Here is a 15,286-nt window from a genome sequence, read left to right on the forward strand (position 1 = left end):
ATCGCTGTGGCAATAAACAGACCACATCAACCAAAACCATCCCACTCGTCTCATGTTCCAAGTAAATTAGTGGTATCCTTAGATGCATAATTACAAAACAATTTCAGGTGCTCGAACTGCACGAATGACAGCTGGAGTAAAGGGGAAAAAATAATCAAAACCTCCTTCAAGATGAACTGCAGAGATGTGTGACACATGAATCCCAATCCAGTCAAAGAACTACACTGTTTGAAAACAAACGATGAATAGTAATCACTGGTTTCAGACTGACATGTAGCTGAAATCTGTCCTTTTGTGGCAGCTCAGTCCAGCTAGATTAAGGGGTTTGAGGTGGTTGGCGCTCCCGCACTTTTGAATGCCAGCAGAGCCTCGTTCGCACAGAGGTGAAGAGTGTAAACAGACACTGAGGTGGAGAGTGAGTGAGCAAAGCACAGCAGCTCTTGTTATTTACTTTAACTGTCTCTGCTATGAAACACAGTCAAAAGTTAAGAGAATACTTTCAGTGACCATTTTGAGGTGAAATTGCCCAAGACACAACGAATGAAACAGGAGCCATTATCAGACCCTTTAACCACATCCTAGAGAGAGTCAGAGCGAGAAAGAGGCGGGTTTCAGTACGCCCTGCCGGATGTGTGACCGCTCTTCCAAATGTTGGTTTTTGCTGTGTTTATTTATCTACCCGACCCACTCAGAGGTGACCCCCGGGGTGAGTTGTGGGGGCAGTCCAGTGTGTGCATTTGGATGTATGGACACATACCCCACTCCCCTTATGTGCGCACCCACCACCACCATCACCACAACCCATCAGGCTTCACATTGAGCTGCGCTATCTAAAAATATCACCCGTGAAAAAAGGTGGAAAAATACTTGCCTTGTGTGGTGGAGGAATAAAGAGAGAGAGAGATGAAGAAGCAATGGACCAAACCTCTCGCTCACCTCTTGATTTTTACCGCACCCTGCACTGAAAGGCAGACTTGTTCTTTAGCTTTTGCAGTTCAACCACTGACTGCACAGACACACCACAGTCATGAAAGTTTATGTTCACATACCTGTCCCTTATGTGTCAGTCATGTTTTGGTTTCATTGCATATAAATAAGCTGTCTGCTTCATTGTATCCCAGAGACCATGACCATATAAACTTATAGCACCCACTGTGGCCACAAGTGGGAATTTACATGGTTATGGCTCAAGTCAGTCACCTAAGTCAGTTGCTTTAAAGCTTAACTAATTAATATTTCTATCCAAAATTGCATGTGATATGAAAGGTTTGCTGTGCATACCATTTTAGCAGCTTCTAGGTCAAAGGTGGGCAATTAATTTTCCCAAGGGGACAGATTAAAAACTGGGGCTTTAGTGGAGGTTCGCACCAGTACGCTGAACTCAAATGGGGTGGGCCCCCACAATAGTCCCAGTTTCTCATTTGGCTCATTAGAAAAATTAATTGCCCCACTGTATTCTAGGTCACTGTATGACTGCATACAGCCAATGTTTTTACTATTAGTGTCCAGGCTGTAAACATAAACCATTAACCAAGTTACTTGACTATAAGCTTCTTGATATTTGACATCAAGTAAGGTTGCAGCAGCAAACTTGCAAACACTGGCATTTAGTTAATTCTTCACATCACATCATTTATATTCTTATTGTAGTGAAATTCACTTTAGAAGCTCTCAAATTCGACTGCATTAACCATTCAAGACTTACTCTAAACATCCTCAAAAGAAGAAGCCCACACAATAATAGTACTGCCCAATATTTGGATGCTCTGCCCTGGCCTGAGCTCGTGTCCACACTTCCTCCTCGCCCTCCTCCTCTCTCCACAGTGAAATAAAGTTCGCCTACTCACGATTAAAATGGGAAAAACAGGGATGGTATAACTCCATTGCTTGGGAATTTTAAACAGGGGAAAGTTGGCATCACTCAGCATCTTAGCTCCACTAAATTCAGCAGTGAATATTTCCACACAGTGAAAAAACGACCCACTTCTCAATGCAGCAGAAGAAAAGCATTAGACAGAATTATAGGTGGATATGTCCTGCTTCCATTTATTACAGCAGGTTGAGATTTGGGTTTTTAGCGGAGGACAGTGACAGGGGAGGTGAATGCTTTAAACAATGGTTTGGATCAGATTTTAAATGAGATCAAATGTCTTAAATGGTGAACTTGTTGAACGCTGACAACGATCAGATACACAAACAGTCTTTTCCTTGACTTATAAGTGGTCAGATACTGGGAATTGCACACCCCACACACACACACAAACACAGAAATGGTGGGGAGAAAGACAGGGCCTATTCCAATGGACTTTCCTGCTGTCAGAATGTCTGGTATGCATTAGCCACAGACTCCAGTGGGATAGCTGGATCACAGCATGCGTGTGCATGCGGGTATATGCATGCAAGCAGGCGCACAAACACGCACACATGCATTCACTCACTCACAAAAACAAGGAAAGAAGACAGACAAGAGGGAGAAGCTTTTACAGAGTCAAACACTCAACGTGTAATTGAGAAGATGTCTCATAAGACATGTTTGAAAGTTTTGGTACTGAATCCTGAAAAGGCTCTCACATATGGCTATATAGGTCAGAAATGCAGCTATTAATACCTACGTATAAGGAAACACTTGAAAGTAACCACAGCATGCACGCACTATTTTACTTATACTCCCTGACACCCTTTGATCTCAATTGCAACCGGGCTGAATTTATTCTGTTGCCTTTGGATTGCAGAATAAATGAGTGCCCGAGTGAGTCAGGTTCAAATGCGCGTTTACCTGTGATGTGGTTGTGTAAGTATTTGTGTTTGCCTGTGCAGCTCAGTGGTGAGAATGAGAAAGAAAGATGTAGAAAACAGCTGTTGTTAAAAAAGAAAAAAAGAAAAGTTGTGTTTCTTAAAAAAATACTTTGGTTTGGTGGGTTTGAAAAATGTAATGTTTGTAGTTTTGCTTCAGCAGTGTCCATTTGAGAGAGCAGAAAACCCCCAGGCCTGTCATCATGACCTCATGTTTGCTTTTATTTTCATACTTTCTCAAAATAAAATTGGGTTTACAGTCTTAAAATGCTGCAGAACATCATGTAGAAAGTTTTATTTTGAAAGTGGAAGTGGGGTGGAGAAAGGCTGGAGGATGTGGAAGTGATGGGGCACTTTTTTTTTTCCACTGTTGTTTTTTTTAACATTTCTTGGCAGAGCTATGTCAGGATATAACCTGTAAACCCTGTTTTGAACTTTTCTGACAAAACCATTATTAATTACTGTTATTAGATCTGAAATACTGTGGCATATATGTCATTCATTATTCTTTCAACAATAAAGAAAACTGAACCTGATGACAGAAGCTTTGAGACTGAAATCATAAACAGTAGCCAGCTCGAGGTTTTTACTGGCAAATATCTGCTGCATTTCTACAATTTCAACAATAACTAAAAAGCTCTCTTTGGTTGCTTTTTGACTCAATCTTTGCCCATTAAATGTTGCTACCCCATTTCCTTGTAAAAAAATTATTGGTCCCTTTTCATTGACATCACAAAAACCACGCATACATTGAAGGGAGAGCTGGAGAAAGGCGTGCATGCTGGGATCAAAGAGGCCAAACCAGAAAGAGAGGACCACATGGCTCCCACATTGCAGCACTTATCCAAAATCTGAATCAGTTGCAGTCTGGACTGTTGGACTGCAGCACTGAGCCCAAAAATCCCTACTCAAAACTCACAAAAGTGGTTTTATAGTATTCACAAACTCTTGAATATGGCCTTATTACACCCTCAGACTTAAATGCATACACCCAAGGACAGAAAAATGGGAGCTCAACACATTACGTCATCTCATTTTGCACACACCTGGGTTGACCTGTGATGTGACGCCTCCTAACAAATAGACAAGGATGAGCAGGAGGAAGTGAATGTCCCACAGGTGCTTCATTCCAAACACGGGCAAAGAGACAGACTTCCAACCTGAAAGACAAGATGGAAACAGCAGGTTATGCAAACGTCTGACAGACAGTTTCATAAACTCGGGGTAAAACTGTGAACTCTTTTGTGCCTGCAGGATGACCAGATTACATTTTGTACTAACTCCTCTGTATTCATGGGAACAAAACATTTGTTTAGATATATAAGAGGAAAATGGCAGTTTAATTGGAAACATGTTTTTATTTCACTCAATAAAAGACACAATAACTGCCACCGAAAACTGGAATTTCCCTTTATTTTGAGCTTTATCGCTCTGTGAAAGAGCTATTAAAATCTAACTGTAGGGATGTTTAAATTTCAGCCAAAGAAGACAAAATAGTCTCAGTTAAAGTTGTTTTTTTATGATTTTACATAATGCACACTAATTATAGGAAGAAATGAGGAACGAATAAACGAAGGGACAAATTATGAAGCCAGGGGGAAAGAGACGTTGAGGCACTGAGTCACAGACATGACCTCAGCTGGAAGGCCGCACAGCCAACCAGCCGCCTCCAACTGACCAGTCCATCTAACAACAGAGAGAAACACCTAGTTTCAGCTAGTTTCTCACCAAATCCAATTCATAATCAGCCTTTATTTGTAGCACTTTTTAAATTACAGTTACAAATGCTGTGACTGTGCAAATGTAAAAGTGCAAAAAGTGATGAAAGAGATCAGTGAAATGCCAGCATACTTGATCTTTTTAAAGGGGACTATTAAAAGTCTGAACAGCTTCGCCAGCATTAGCAAAAGCTTCCACTTGTGTTTCCGCACTAAATTTGCACATTCCTGATCACTGTGTGTCTGCTTGAAGAAATCAGAACTTAACACCTGAAGTCTAATTTTGCTTTAACATTTTACAGCGTAGAATACTCTACACGCTGTTTGGTAGTAGAGAAAATCAATAAAGCTAGGTTATCTAAACTAAAACACACATGATGCAAAGCAAAAATAAGAGAACATTGTGGGAATTTTCATAAAGAAACATCACAGTGTGTGTGTGTCTGTATCGAACATTTCCTGGTCTTCGTCTCGGGCCAAAAACAACATATTCCTGACATTCTCCCACTGAAATAACAAAAGGATCAGCAGCCTACAGTAGAGCAGTCTGCTCAGTGAAACAGAGTTTCACCACAGTGCAGGCCTCTGTTCATTTTATTTCATGTTCAATCTGCTGTCATCTGTTTCAAGATTTGCTGATACTTCAGTCTGTCCAAATCAAACATATGTGCGGTACAGGATCTGTCCGTCTATATCTACGCCTGCACTGCAGCATGTTTTCTAGACATTACCTGACTGTTGATTCTCTCAACATTTTCCAAAGTTTATGGGTGTAATATAGCTTTGTAGCCCTGAGCTTACACTGTTTTTTACGAGAAGTTTAGAATCACACCTTTTATTTAAGAACGAAATCCAATCAAAACGCTGTGCATTAATTATGAATTCTCTGATTGCTCGAGCATAGAGAACAGAGAGTCCACCCAGTGCATTTTGTGACACTTATTACACCCTGACTTGCCTCTTTCATTGTACCTTCACACATAATCTCATTGCTTTTCTTACTGCTATTTCCTGCAGCTTCATGTTACAGCCATTTCCCACTGAGACGCTTTTACTAAGCTTAATTCCTCTTGCCGTTTCGTAGCTAATGAAACACAAACACCTGATGGCTTGCGTGTATTTGGCAGTCAAAAATGTGTTTACCATGTGCTGGAGAACATTTATGTAAAGACTGCCTGTATTGTATGTCCGGGAGGAGAACTGACCTTTGGTTATACAAACCGGATTCCAAAAAAGTTGGGACACTAAACAAATTGTGAATAAAAACTGAATGCAATGATGTGGAGATGGCAAATGTCAATATTCCATTCAGAATAGAATGTAGGTGACAGATCAAAAGTTTAATCCGAGAAAATGTATCATTTTAAAGGAAAAATATGTTGATTCAAAATTTCACGGTGTCAACAAATCCCAAAAAAGTTGGGACAAGTAGCAATAAGAGGCTGGAAAAAGTAAATTTGAGCATAACGAAGAGCTGGAAGACCAATTAACACTAATTAGGTTAACTGGCAACATGATTGGGTATAAAAAGAGCTTCTCAGAGTGGCAGTGTCTCTCAGAAGCCAAGATGGGTAGAGGATCACCAATTCCCACAATGTTGCGCAGAAAGATAGTGGAGCAATATCAGAAAGGTGTTACCCAGCGAAAAATTGCAAAGACTTTGCAGTTATCATCATCAACTGTGCATAACATCATCCGAAGATTCAGAGAATCTGGAACAATCTCTGTGCGTAAGGGTCAAGGGCGTAAACCCATACTGGACGCCCGTGATCTCCGGGCCCTTAAACGACACTGCACCACAAACAGGAATGCTACTGTAAAGGAAATCACAGAATGGGCTCAGGAATACTTCCAGAAACCATTGTCAGTGAACACAATCCACCGTGCCATCCGCCGTTGCCAGCTGAAACTCTACAGTGCAAAGAAGAAGCCATTTCTAAGCAAGATCCACAAGCTCAGGCGTTTTCACTGGGCCAGGGATCATGTAAAATGGAGTGTGGCAAAATGGAAGACTGTTCTGTGGTCAGACGAGTCACGATTCGAAGTTCTTTTTGGAAATGTGGGACGCCATGTCATCCGGACCAAAGAGGACAAGGACAACCCAAGTTGTTATCAACGCTCAGTTCAGTAGCCTGCGTCTCTGATGGTATGGGGTTGCATGAGTGCGTGTGGCATGGGCAGCTTGCATGTCTGGAAAGGCACCATCAATGCAGAAAAATATATTCAGGTTCTAGAACAACATGTGCTCCCATCCAGACGTCATCTCTTTCAGGGAAGACCCTGCATTTTTCAACAAGATAATGCCAGACCACATTCTGCATCAATCACAACATCATGGCTGCGTAGGAGAAGGATCCGGGTACTGAAATGGCCAGTCTGCAGTCCAGATCTGTCACCTATAGAGAACATTTGGCGCATCATAAAGAGGAAGGTGCGACAAAGAAGGCCCAAGACGATTGAACAGTTAGAGGCCTGTATTAGACACGAATGGGAGAGCATTCCTATTGCTAAACTTGAGAAACTGGTCTCCTCGGTCCCCAGACGTCTGTTGAGTGTTGTAAGAAGAAGGGGAGATGTCACACAGTGGTGAAAATGGCCTTGTCCCAACTTTTTTGGGATTTGTTGACACCATGACATTTTGAATCACCATATTTTTCCCTTCAGATGATAAATTTTCTCAGTTTCAACTTTTGTTCCGTGATTTATGTTCTATTCTGAATAAAATGTTGACATTTGCCATCTCCACATCATTGCATTCAGTTTTTATGCACAATTTGTTTAGTGTCCCAACTTTTTTGGAATCCGGTTTGTACATTTGGAGACTCTCAAAGGACCATACCGGTGTGTTTGCGTGCATCAGACAGTCTGGAGCACTTTAGATCTAAACTTAAATATGTGGACTGACAAAACTGAGTACAGAGAGGCTGGATCCCCAGACCATGTCTCCTGTTGATAATTGGTGGTCCCCTGAGTTGTAATCAACAGATCAAAAGGCCAGCCTCTGTAACACCTCCAAAGCACTATCTCTAAAACTAATGATCAGATATACTTTCAGTTAGGGAGCAAAGCACGCTGTAATCACAGATGGATCCTGTGGATAAAGATATACTTGAAAAACCTGCAGGTTTTACACAAATAAAGGTGGGGTACATTTGACAAACACAAAAAGTGAGTCAGAAAGTCTTCAAATGGCCAAAAAACCAAGAAAAACATGTTTTAGATAATAATGGCATTTTGTTCTCTTGCCAAAAGTAAAATGTCTAGCTTTCATTTGTTTGTTGTATGGGGATGAGAGGCCCTTTAAGATCCTGGAATAGTTATGAACATTTAGACCATCGGTTCTGTAATATCTCGGGCCAGCACTGTAGTGTCGTGGTCCTCACCCACAGCAAGAAGGGCCTGGGACTGAATCCAGGCTTTTCTGTGTGGATTTTGCATGTTCGCTCCATGTCTGCGTGGGTTTTCCTCAAAAAAAAAAACAAAGAAAAAACCCTGTTAGGTTAAGTGATGATTCTAAATTGGCCCTGTGTGTGAATGTGAGCATGCATGGTTGTCTGGATCTCTGTGTTAACCTTTGTGCAGATGTACCAAGGATAGATTCCAGTCCCACCACAATCCTGAATGGATAACCAGAAGAAAATGCATGGGCTAATATTTAAACTTTTTAACAAAAATGAAACAGAAATAATCATATAACTGTTTAGTCAGTTATAAAAACCCTGCCAGCTCTGTTTTTACAGCAGACGGATCCTAATTCCCGATACATGGACCTTCAGAAAGTTAGAAAGTGTTGAACAACCGCAGATCTCAACACAATTTACTTTAAGATTTAATTGCAGAGGTTTGGAAAGTGCTTAATATGGTAATAAAGTCTACTGTGAAAGCTCAAATTGTGGTAAGAACACCAGGCATCTGAGTATGTTGTGACAGATTCAAATCCAGAAGGCCAAAAAATGTAACTATAAAGTCTAATCTAGAAAAATTAAACCCGTTTTTTAAGAGTTGTTTGCTCCCCCGGAATACAGCTACACAACTTCCAGCTGTGTTTTCCATACCTGTATTAATAAAACAGCTTTTATTCCCTGTTATAGTAACATCAGATCAGTCCACAGTGCTGAGAACACAGCACAGGTCCACATTTCTGGAAAGTTCTCTCCGCTCTCCTCTTACAGGAAAACGGCAGGAAAAACTTATTCATATCCTATCTCCGTTTCAAAAGGTATCCTTTCCAGGGATTTTTCCTTTGCACTTCTAAAGAAAAATTTCAGACTTTCATGTGAAAAAAATTAAGAAAAAACAGAAAGTATCTCATTAAACCATTACTAAACCATGTAATATGATTAAACTATAATTGGTGAGTAATTTTAAAGTGTACTATTATTCATCATATTATTTATATTTAACATTTTCCATAAAGAGAAAATTAGCTGTCTCATTTCATGATGAAATACATAACACAAGTAGCAATGGTAAAGCAAAAGACGGGGAAACTGGAGACCAGCTGCACAAACCCTTCAGAGGTGAATTTATTCTGATAGCTCCTGAGAGACACCACAGGAAAAAGTTAGGAGAGCTGGGTACACACAGACACCCCCACCTGTACATATGCAGAACAACCTCCAGGCCCTTTGTTATTCAGCCTGCTGGAGCACACACGGGATTCAAATTCTCTAACTGAGGTGAAAATGGAAATAGTGTCCCCTTCCAGGTACAATATGTCTGCCATTTTCCTGCTAATTAAACAATCCTTCAACACTAGCAGGCAGAGTTTGGTTTGGATGTCACTGATCTGAGGTAAAGTCTGCTCTCTACTGTGACGATGGCTCCCAGGTAAACCGGGTCCAAATTTGGCCTGCATTTTTCACAACATGCAATCCAGTGTAAACAGGGAGACTGAGAGCCACGGGAGGGAAGAAACGAGGTGAGGATGGAAGCACAAAAGAGGTGTTGGATGAAAAAGGGCTATGATTCCATAGAAGACATGTCAACACATAAACGGAGCTCTGAGGAAGGAGGAAAGCAAGATGAATTATAACGATCGTGTTTTACGGTTGTTGTCATGGTGTAGTTCTTAAAGTGATGTCCAGAGGCCTCGCTTTGGGATCGGTTATATGCAAAAGATGGACGTAGCCACCATTACATCACCCATTAGTTAATGAAATCCTGTTATGAACTGTCAGGGTGATCGTTTTTGCCAATTTGCTGCAACCACACTGACGACTGAGAGGCGGGTCTGACTGGGAAACTGAGGGGTAAGGCACCTTGCCAAACACAAAGTGGACTCCACATACAAAGGTGTGCTTTTGGATATACCTTTTTACCCAATTAGGGGCTGTTTTCTTAGGAAAATATTATTATGAAGTGTTAAACTTGTTAGAAATGTTTTTAATAAGGTCTAGGACCAATTTTCTTAGATCTATAATCCAGTGTATTTTCTCAACATGGCCACAAAAAGGTAAGTTTAAGACGCTTTCACACTTTTGGAAGGAGCATACATCTTTGATATACAGTTTGTAGTCTGGTACTGTATTTCTGATCCTTCTTGCCTTATAACTTTCTCACTTTGAACATGTTAAATTGCTGACTTAGGCATATCAAAGTATCTGTGTCACCCTCACACAGCCTCACGTTTTAAATTCAGCTGGACATGAGAGAGTCTACACCTCTGATCGCCTATCTTTTAAGACAGCTAACCTTCACACAAGTCTATACCGGTGCAAGGCCCACTCAAGGCTCACATTTCTGAAAATAAACTACGGACACTTCCAAAAGCTTTCAGAAAAAGAACAAAAAATAAACCTAAGCAGAAAGTGTATAAAGCAATCAAAACAAAAGACTTTAGAGTAGCAGGCATGACACATTTCAATGTGTCCGCAGGAACTTTCCTGTTACAGGTTATTCTGTAAAAGCATACAAATCTATAATAAAAATATAGTCCAACGAGGCCACAAAAGTTAGGAAAAAAGTCAAATATATGACTTCACTAGTTTATAATTGTCAAGAGTGACAAGAGACATAACAGAGTGGTGAGTTTCACATCAGTTCCACCTTACCGAGCTGTATCTCCAGACTATAAGTTATAAATGCCGAGGCAATACCTCAAAAGGAAAATTGGCCTCATTTACTGTATTCCTACTCCAAAAGTTTCCTCTTTCTCTGAGTGAAATATGTTTAGCCATCGGTGGGATGAAGAGTCCCTGAGGATGGCCTTTTTTCTGGTTTCATATGCTGCCATAGACATAACTATTTAGCATTTAAAAAACAGAAAGCATGGAAATTTCTTCTTTTAAATACATCTGTGTGCCTCCCCTAAGACTGCAAACATAATATGTTAAATCTCATAATGGAGTGCTCTATCTTCAGTCACAATATCAGGCAAGAACTCGATTTTCAGCTGAGGTTAAACTCATCTGTCATTATTAGTGAAACTCTGATTGTTTATGGAGAAACTTGTTATAATTCCACATTATTCAAGTGTTACATTTACATACATGATCACTGTGCAGGAAACCGTGACCGTGAGGGGCCTCACCCTCAGGTCGGCTGAGACCCAGGCTTGCATGTTCAGCCCCTCATGGGTCTGTAAGTTAGTCCTCCTGGTGAAAACAATACTTTGACATCTTGGGAGCTATGTTATTTTCCCTTCCTGCAAAGATTAGACGATAAATACTTTTCTACTGTGTGTCTCTTTACAAAAAGCTGCTGTCAGCCACTGGTTATATTAGCTTAGATTAAAGACTGGACAGGTGTCCAGTCTTTAGTCTTTAATCTAATCTAACTTGCACTGGTTTTTTTTTATTTGTACAGATGTCTTTATAAGTGTGAAAAATAGGTGCTAGCAGGCCAGAAAAAGGCTATTTAACTCTCCAGTCTTGAGTGTTTATCCTATGCTAAGCTAAGTAGATACTTGCAGTATATTCCTACTGAACTGTGCGTTCACAAGCTCTTCAGAAGGATGAATTTCCAGAGTCAGAAAGTTATTCTTCTGACGTTGTGTTCAAGTGCTTTAAGTCAGAAAATGGAAATAACATGGAGGCTACAATGAGGAACTGTTTCTTGCATATAAAACACAAAATACTGTTTTACTTGAATTTTTTATGTATTCATTGATAATAAGCTTTCTAGCTAGTCTCAGACAGTGTAGATGGATGGCAAGTAATGTTACAATCTAATACACTACCACAAATCAAATGATACTATATAAGTGGTCTGCAATATGTGAATTTCCACTATTGACCAAAAGTTGCTATAGCCAACGAAACATTTCCTTTCATACTCCGTGTGTGTGCTTTTATGACGTCAAGAACTCGGCAAATCATGTGCAGAACTTGGAAAAGTTGTTGTTCCAACTTGAGGGGGTGTTTTGGTGAACTTTTTCCAGCTGGGAACCATTTTTTTCCTGATTATTCCAACACCAAATTAATCCACAAAAGAGCTGGATGTCCTCAAAACAGATTTAAATGCAATACTTTGGCACCAATAATGAATTGTTATTTTCCTCTTGACTTACAATACAGTCCAGCATAACAGCTATTTATACATACTGTCTTACCAAGACTCAAATATGATAGAAAATGTGCTTTAGATGTTTCTGCGTGCACTGGGAGTTTTTGGGTTACTTTACATTTTACACAAAATCTTACATGCTAGTCCCCCACTCAGGACAACATCTATAGCCAAAGCTTCAGAGTTAATGTCTGTCCTAACATACAATATGTATTTTAGAACTAATGACTTTCAGCCTCTGTGATTGGACTCTAGCCTTTGATTGAAAACAGGTTGTTATAAACCAAATGGTGATCAGCAGCAAGCAGAGTTTATTATGTAGCTGGAGCAGAACGTTCCTGAATGGAATAACTGTTTGCTCGAATTTCTGTTTCTGGGGTCGATATCAGGTCTCTCTTGGCTAGTTCAGGAAGTGGTGAAGGACAGATATTCCACTCAGAAACCCACAAGGCCGCAGAAAGAAACACACGCAGAGCACACACATTTTTTAACCTGAAGGACGTCTTAAATACCTTGGAGGTAAACTGATGAGTCTGGACAATTCACAGGAATATTCAACCTAAATATCAAGGCACACCAGTTTAGTAGTCTCACAGGCGCTCATGCACTGATTGCAAAGTCCTCCTACAGAGCACTCACATTGCCAAAGAAAAAAAAAGCACAGGGATTTTATTTTGTTTTCCCAGGCTTTATATGTTTGTGTAAATAATTTAATTTGCTCGGGAGTAACGGGCAAAGCACACAGAGTAACACTGGTGTACCACCAGGGCCTGCAGCCTGGGAAAAACTGTAGAGTCAACACACAGGTTTACCTGGCTCTACTCCCTGCCTCTCTCGCATACAAACACAAACACACAGCAGCATCAACATCTGAGGTTTTACAGGATCCCTCGCACGACAGGAAGCAGCCAGGCGAGGCTGGCACGGTTGAGAAAGACTGAGAATTTCACCATCCAGGCACCAAAAACTGTCCTGCCAATATCAGTGGCCAGACAGAAGAGGAGGGGGAGAAGGAAAACACAAAGGCCTGAGGCTAGGGAGGCACTTAGAAAATTATATCTTCTGTTTTATAATCACAACACTAAAACACAGGCCATAATTTCTGTCAAACTGTATAACTTCACGTTGATTAAAATACGAAATTTAACTACAGTGCTTTTAGAAAATAAAAATAACTGCATGACAGGTTAATTTCCAGGGTAAACACATTATAATGTCACCGCTCAATTCTTGCTTTTCCATTTGCTCATATTTTACTCTGCTTCCTAGATATCGCTCCTTGTCCCGACTGACTGCACAAAGGCTCTTGATTTAAGAAGCACAGGAAGGATGGAGCTTAATCTTATGCTAATACTAAGCCCACTAACATAAGGCAAAGTGGCATATCTTGATTTTGGAGATGAATCATTATCAGTTTGCCAAATCTGAACACATTTTAATGGCCACAAAATCATTGTGATCTTATGAATAAAACAATAAAACACCTCTCTCAGCTAGCTTGTATTTTTAAACTGGGTTTTGTTGGAGACCTGGAATGTAATGGAGCCTGTCTTTAAAGCACTTCTATTGTTCAAATGGTATCAACTGGTATCAATAGTAGACTGAAACCAAATCTGAAGCCCAAGATTTGGGCTCATAAGGATTACTTCCACATATGCTGATCTCATTATCTATTATTAAGTTTGGTCAGATTTAATATGAGTTAATAAATATATAAGACAGAAAATAAGAAAATGCTTAAAAGTCAACCATTATTTTTCTTATCTTTATTTTTCCCCTCATTTTTGTTTTCTGCATTAATGCCACGACACGTGGTAGAAAAATTATGAGCATGATTACCGAATTGGTAATAAGATAATAAGAAACACTTTTGCACCGAGGGCCACGCCCTGCATAGAGCACATGTACTAGTGTGAGTGTGTTTATGTGCACTGATCGTGCCGGGTCTGATTGCTATTCAGTGCACCCGTATGCTATGCACCATAACCATCCACATGTGCTTTCTATTATATCCTCTTGTTTCTCCCTTAAGGCTGTAATATAGCATCACTGATATTTTATTTTTATGGGAAAGTGTGGAATCCGAATTGTATTTCACAACCAGACCCAGGTGGAGCCATGTAAACACACAGCCGTAAAATCTTAGAATGAGGAGCAGGGACATGCATGGAAGAAGGCCCACACACACACACATGCACATAATTAAATTATTGTGACTGGAAAAGAAAAACGCCACGGAAAACAATCCTCTATTGTCCACATAAAATGTTGTGACATGAGGGGAGAAGTCCTTAGTTGCTTAAATGTGGGATATCTTACACCACGTATGCAAATGTGACACGGCAGACTGTAAATGCTGCTCTGCGATACTGTGGATGAATACAAGATTCCGCTTCCTAAGCAATAGTTTTACAGTAACGTGAAACCCAAAGCTGAAAAGCAAAGGTCCTTCACTGCTGTTTTTTGTTGCATTTGTGTTGTTTGTTTCCTTTAAAAAGCTGTGCAGGGGAAATATTCTGTATCACATGCTGTGTCGGGGCGTCTTTTTTTGGGGGGGGGGTTAATTAATGAGTCACAAAGCTGTTTTATTTATTTATTTATTTATATCCTGGAACAGCGGTCACAAAGCGCTGTAGAAGAAACTCCATATCACACGCAGCTTTGTGACATACTGTCATATTTCACTTTATTTTATGCTTCACAGAAATTTCTCTATTAAAAAAGCCAGTAGTCAAACTCCACAGAGCTGGAGTAAGTGGTTCAAAGCATAAAGCAACCAGATCTCTTTTCGGTCCATTACCGTTATTCAGATGACTGAAAATCTACACAGAAAAACTGTCTGGATTCTGTCTCAGTACTGCTTGCTGACATGATGGCTTAAAGGCTGTGTAAGGCGGTTGTCCCACCAATACACTATGTAATAAAGCAAAGCTAAATGCTTGGGTTTTTTCTTTTACAGCATAACTGTATACAAAGCTCTCAGCCAGGAGCACACCTGTTGGAGTACGCCAGCGATGGTGCCACTGGAGACTGTAACTTGCCTGAGGACATGAACTGTTCAAGCCAGCGTACAGGTGCTTGTAAAAAAAGGCTGTAAAAAGGGAGAAAGAATGTGAGAACCTGCAGGAGAGACTGAAGCGTCATTTTAAGCACCCTCAGGCAGACCGGGCACAGAGTTTCACCTGCAAAATCCACCGAAATATTTCGACAAAGGCACAAACTGTTCATTGTGAATATTGTGCAGCTAAAGGCTGTGTTTGTTATGTAAG

The 15,286-nt window shown here is 40.3% G+C and overlaps 1 protein-coding gene across 1 annotated transcript in view; it reads right to left on the bottom strand.

Annotated features, from left to right (window-relative positions):
- The window catches only part of ddr2a (discoidin domain receptor tyrosine kinase 2a), a 34,715-nt gene that overhangs the window by 13,895 nt on the left and 5,534 nt on the right, over positions 1 to 15,286 (bottom strand). The window contains exon 3 of the mRNA XM_019351779.2: positions 3,840 to 3,953. Within this exon, the coding sequence (XP_019207324.1) occupies positions 3,840 to 3,921 (82 nt within the window). The 5' untranslated portion in view covers positions 3,922 to 3,953. The remainder of the gene's footprint in view (positions 1 to 3,839; positions 3,954 to 15,286) is intronic.

Source organism: Oreochromis niloticus, linkage group LG23 (genome assembly GCF_001858045.2).
Source record: "Oreochromis niloticus isolate F11D_XX linkage group LG23, O_niloticus_UMD_NMBU, whole genome shotgun sequence".
NCBI lineage: Eukaryota > Metazoa > Chordata > Actinopteri > Cichliformes > Cichlidae > Oreochromis > Oreochromis niloticus.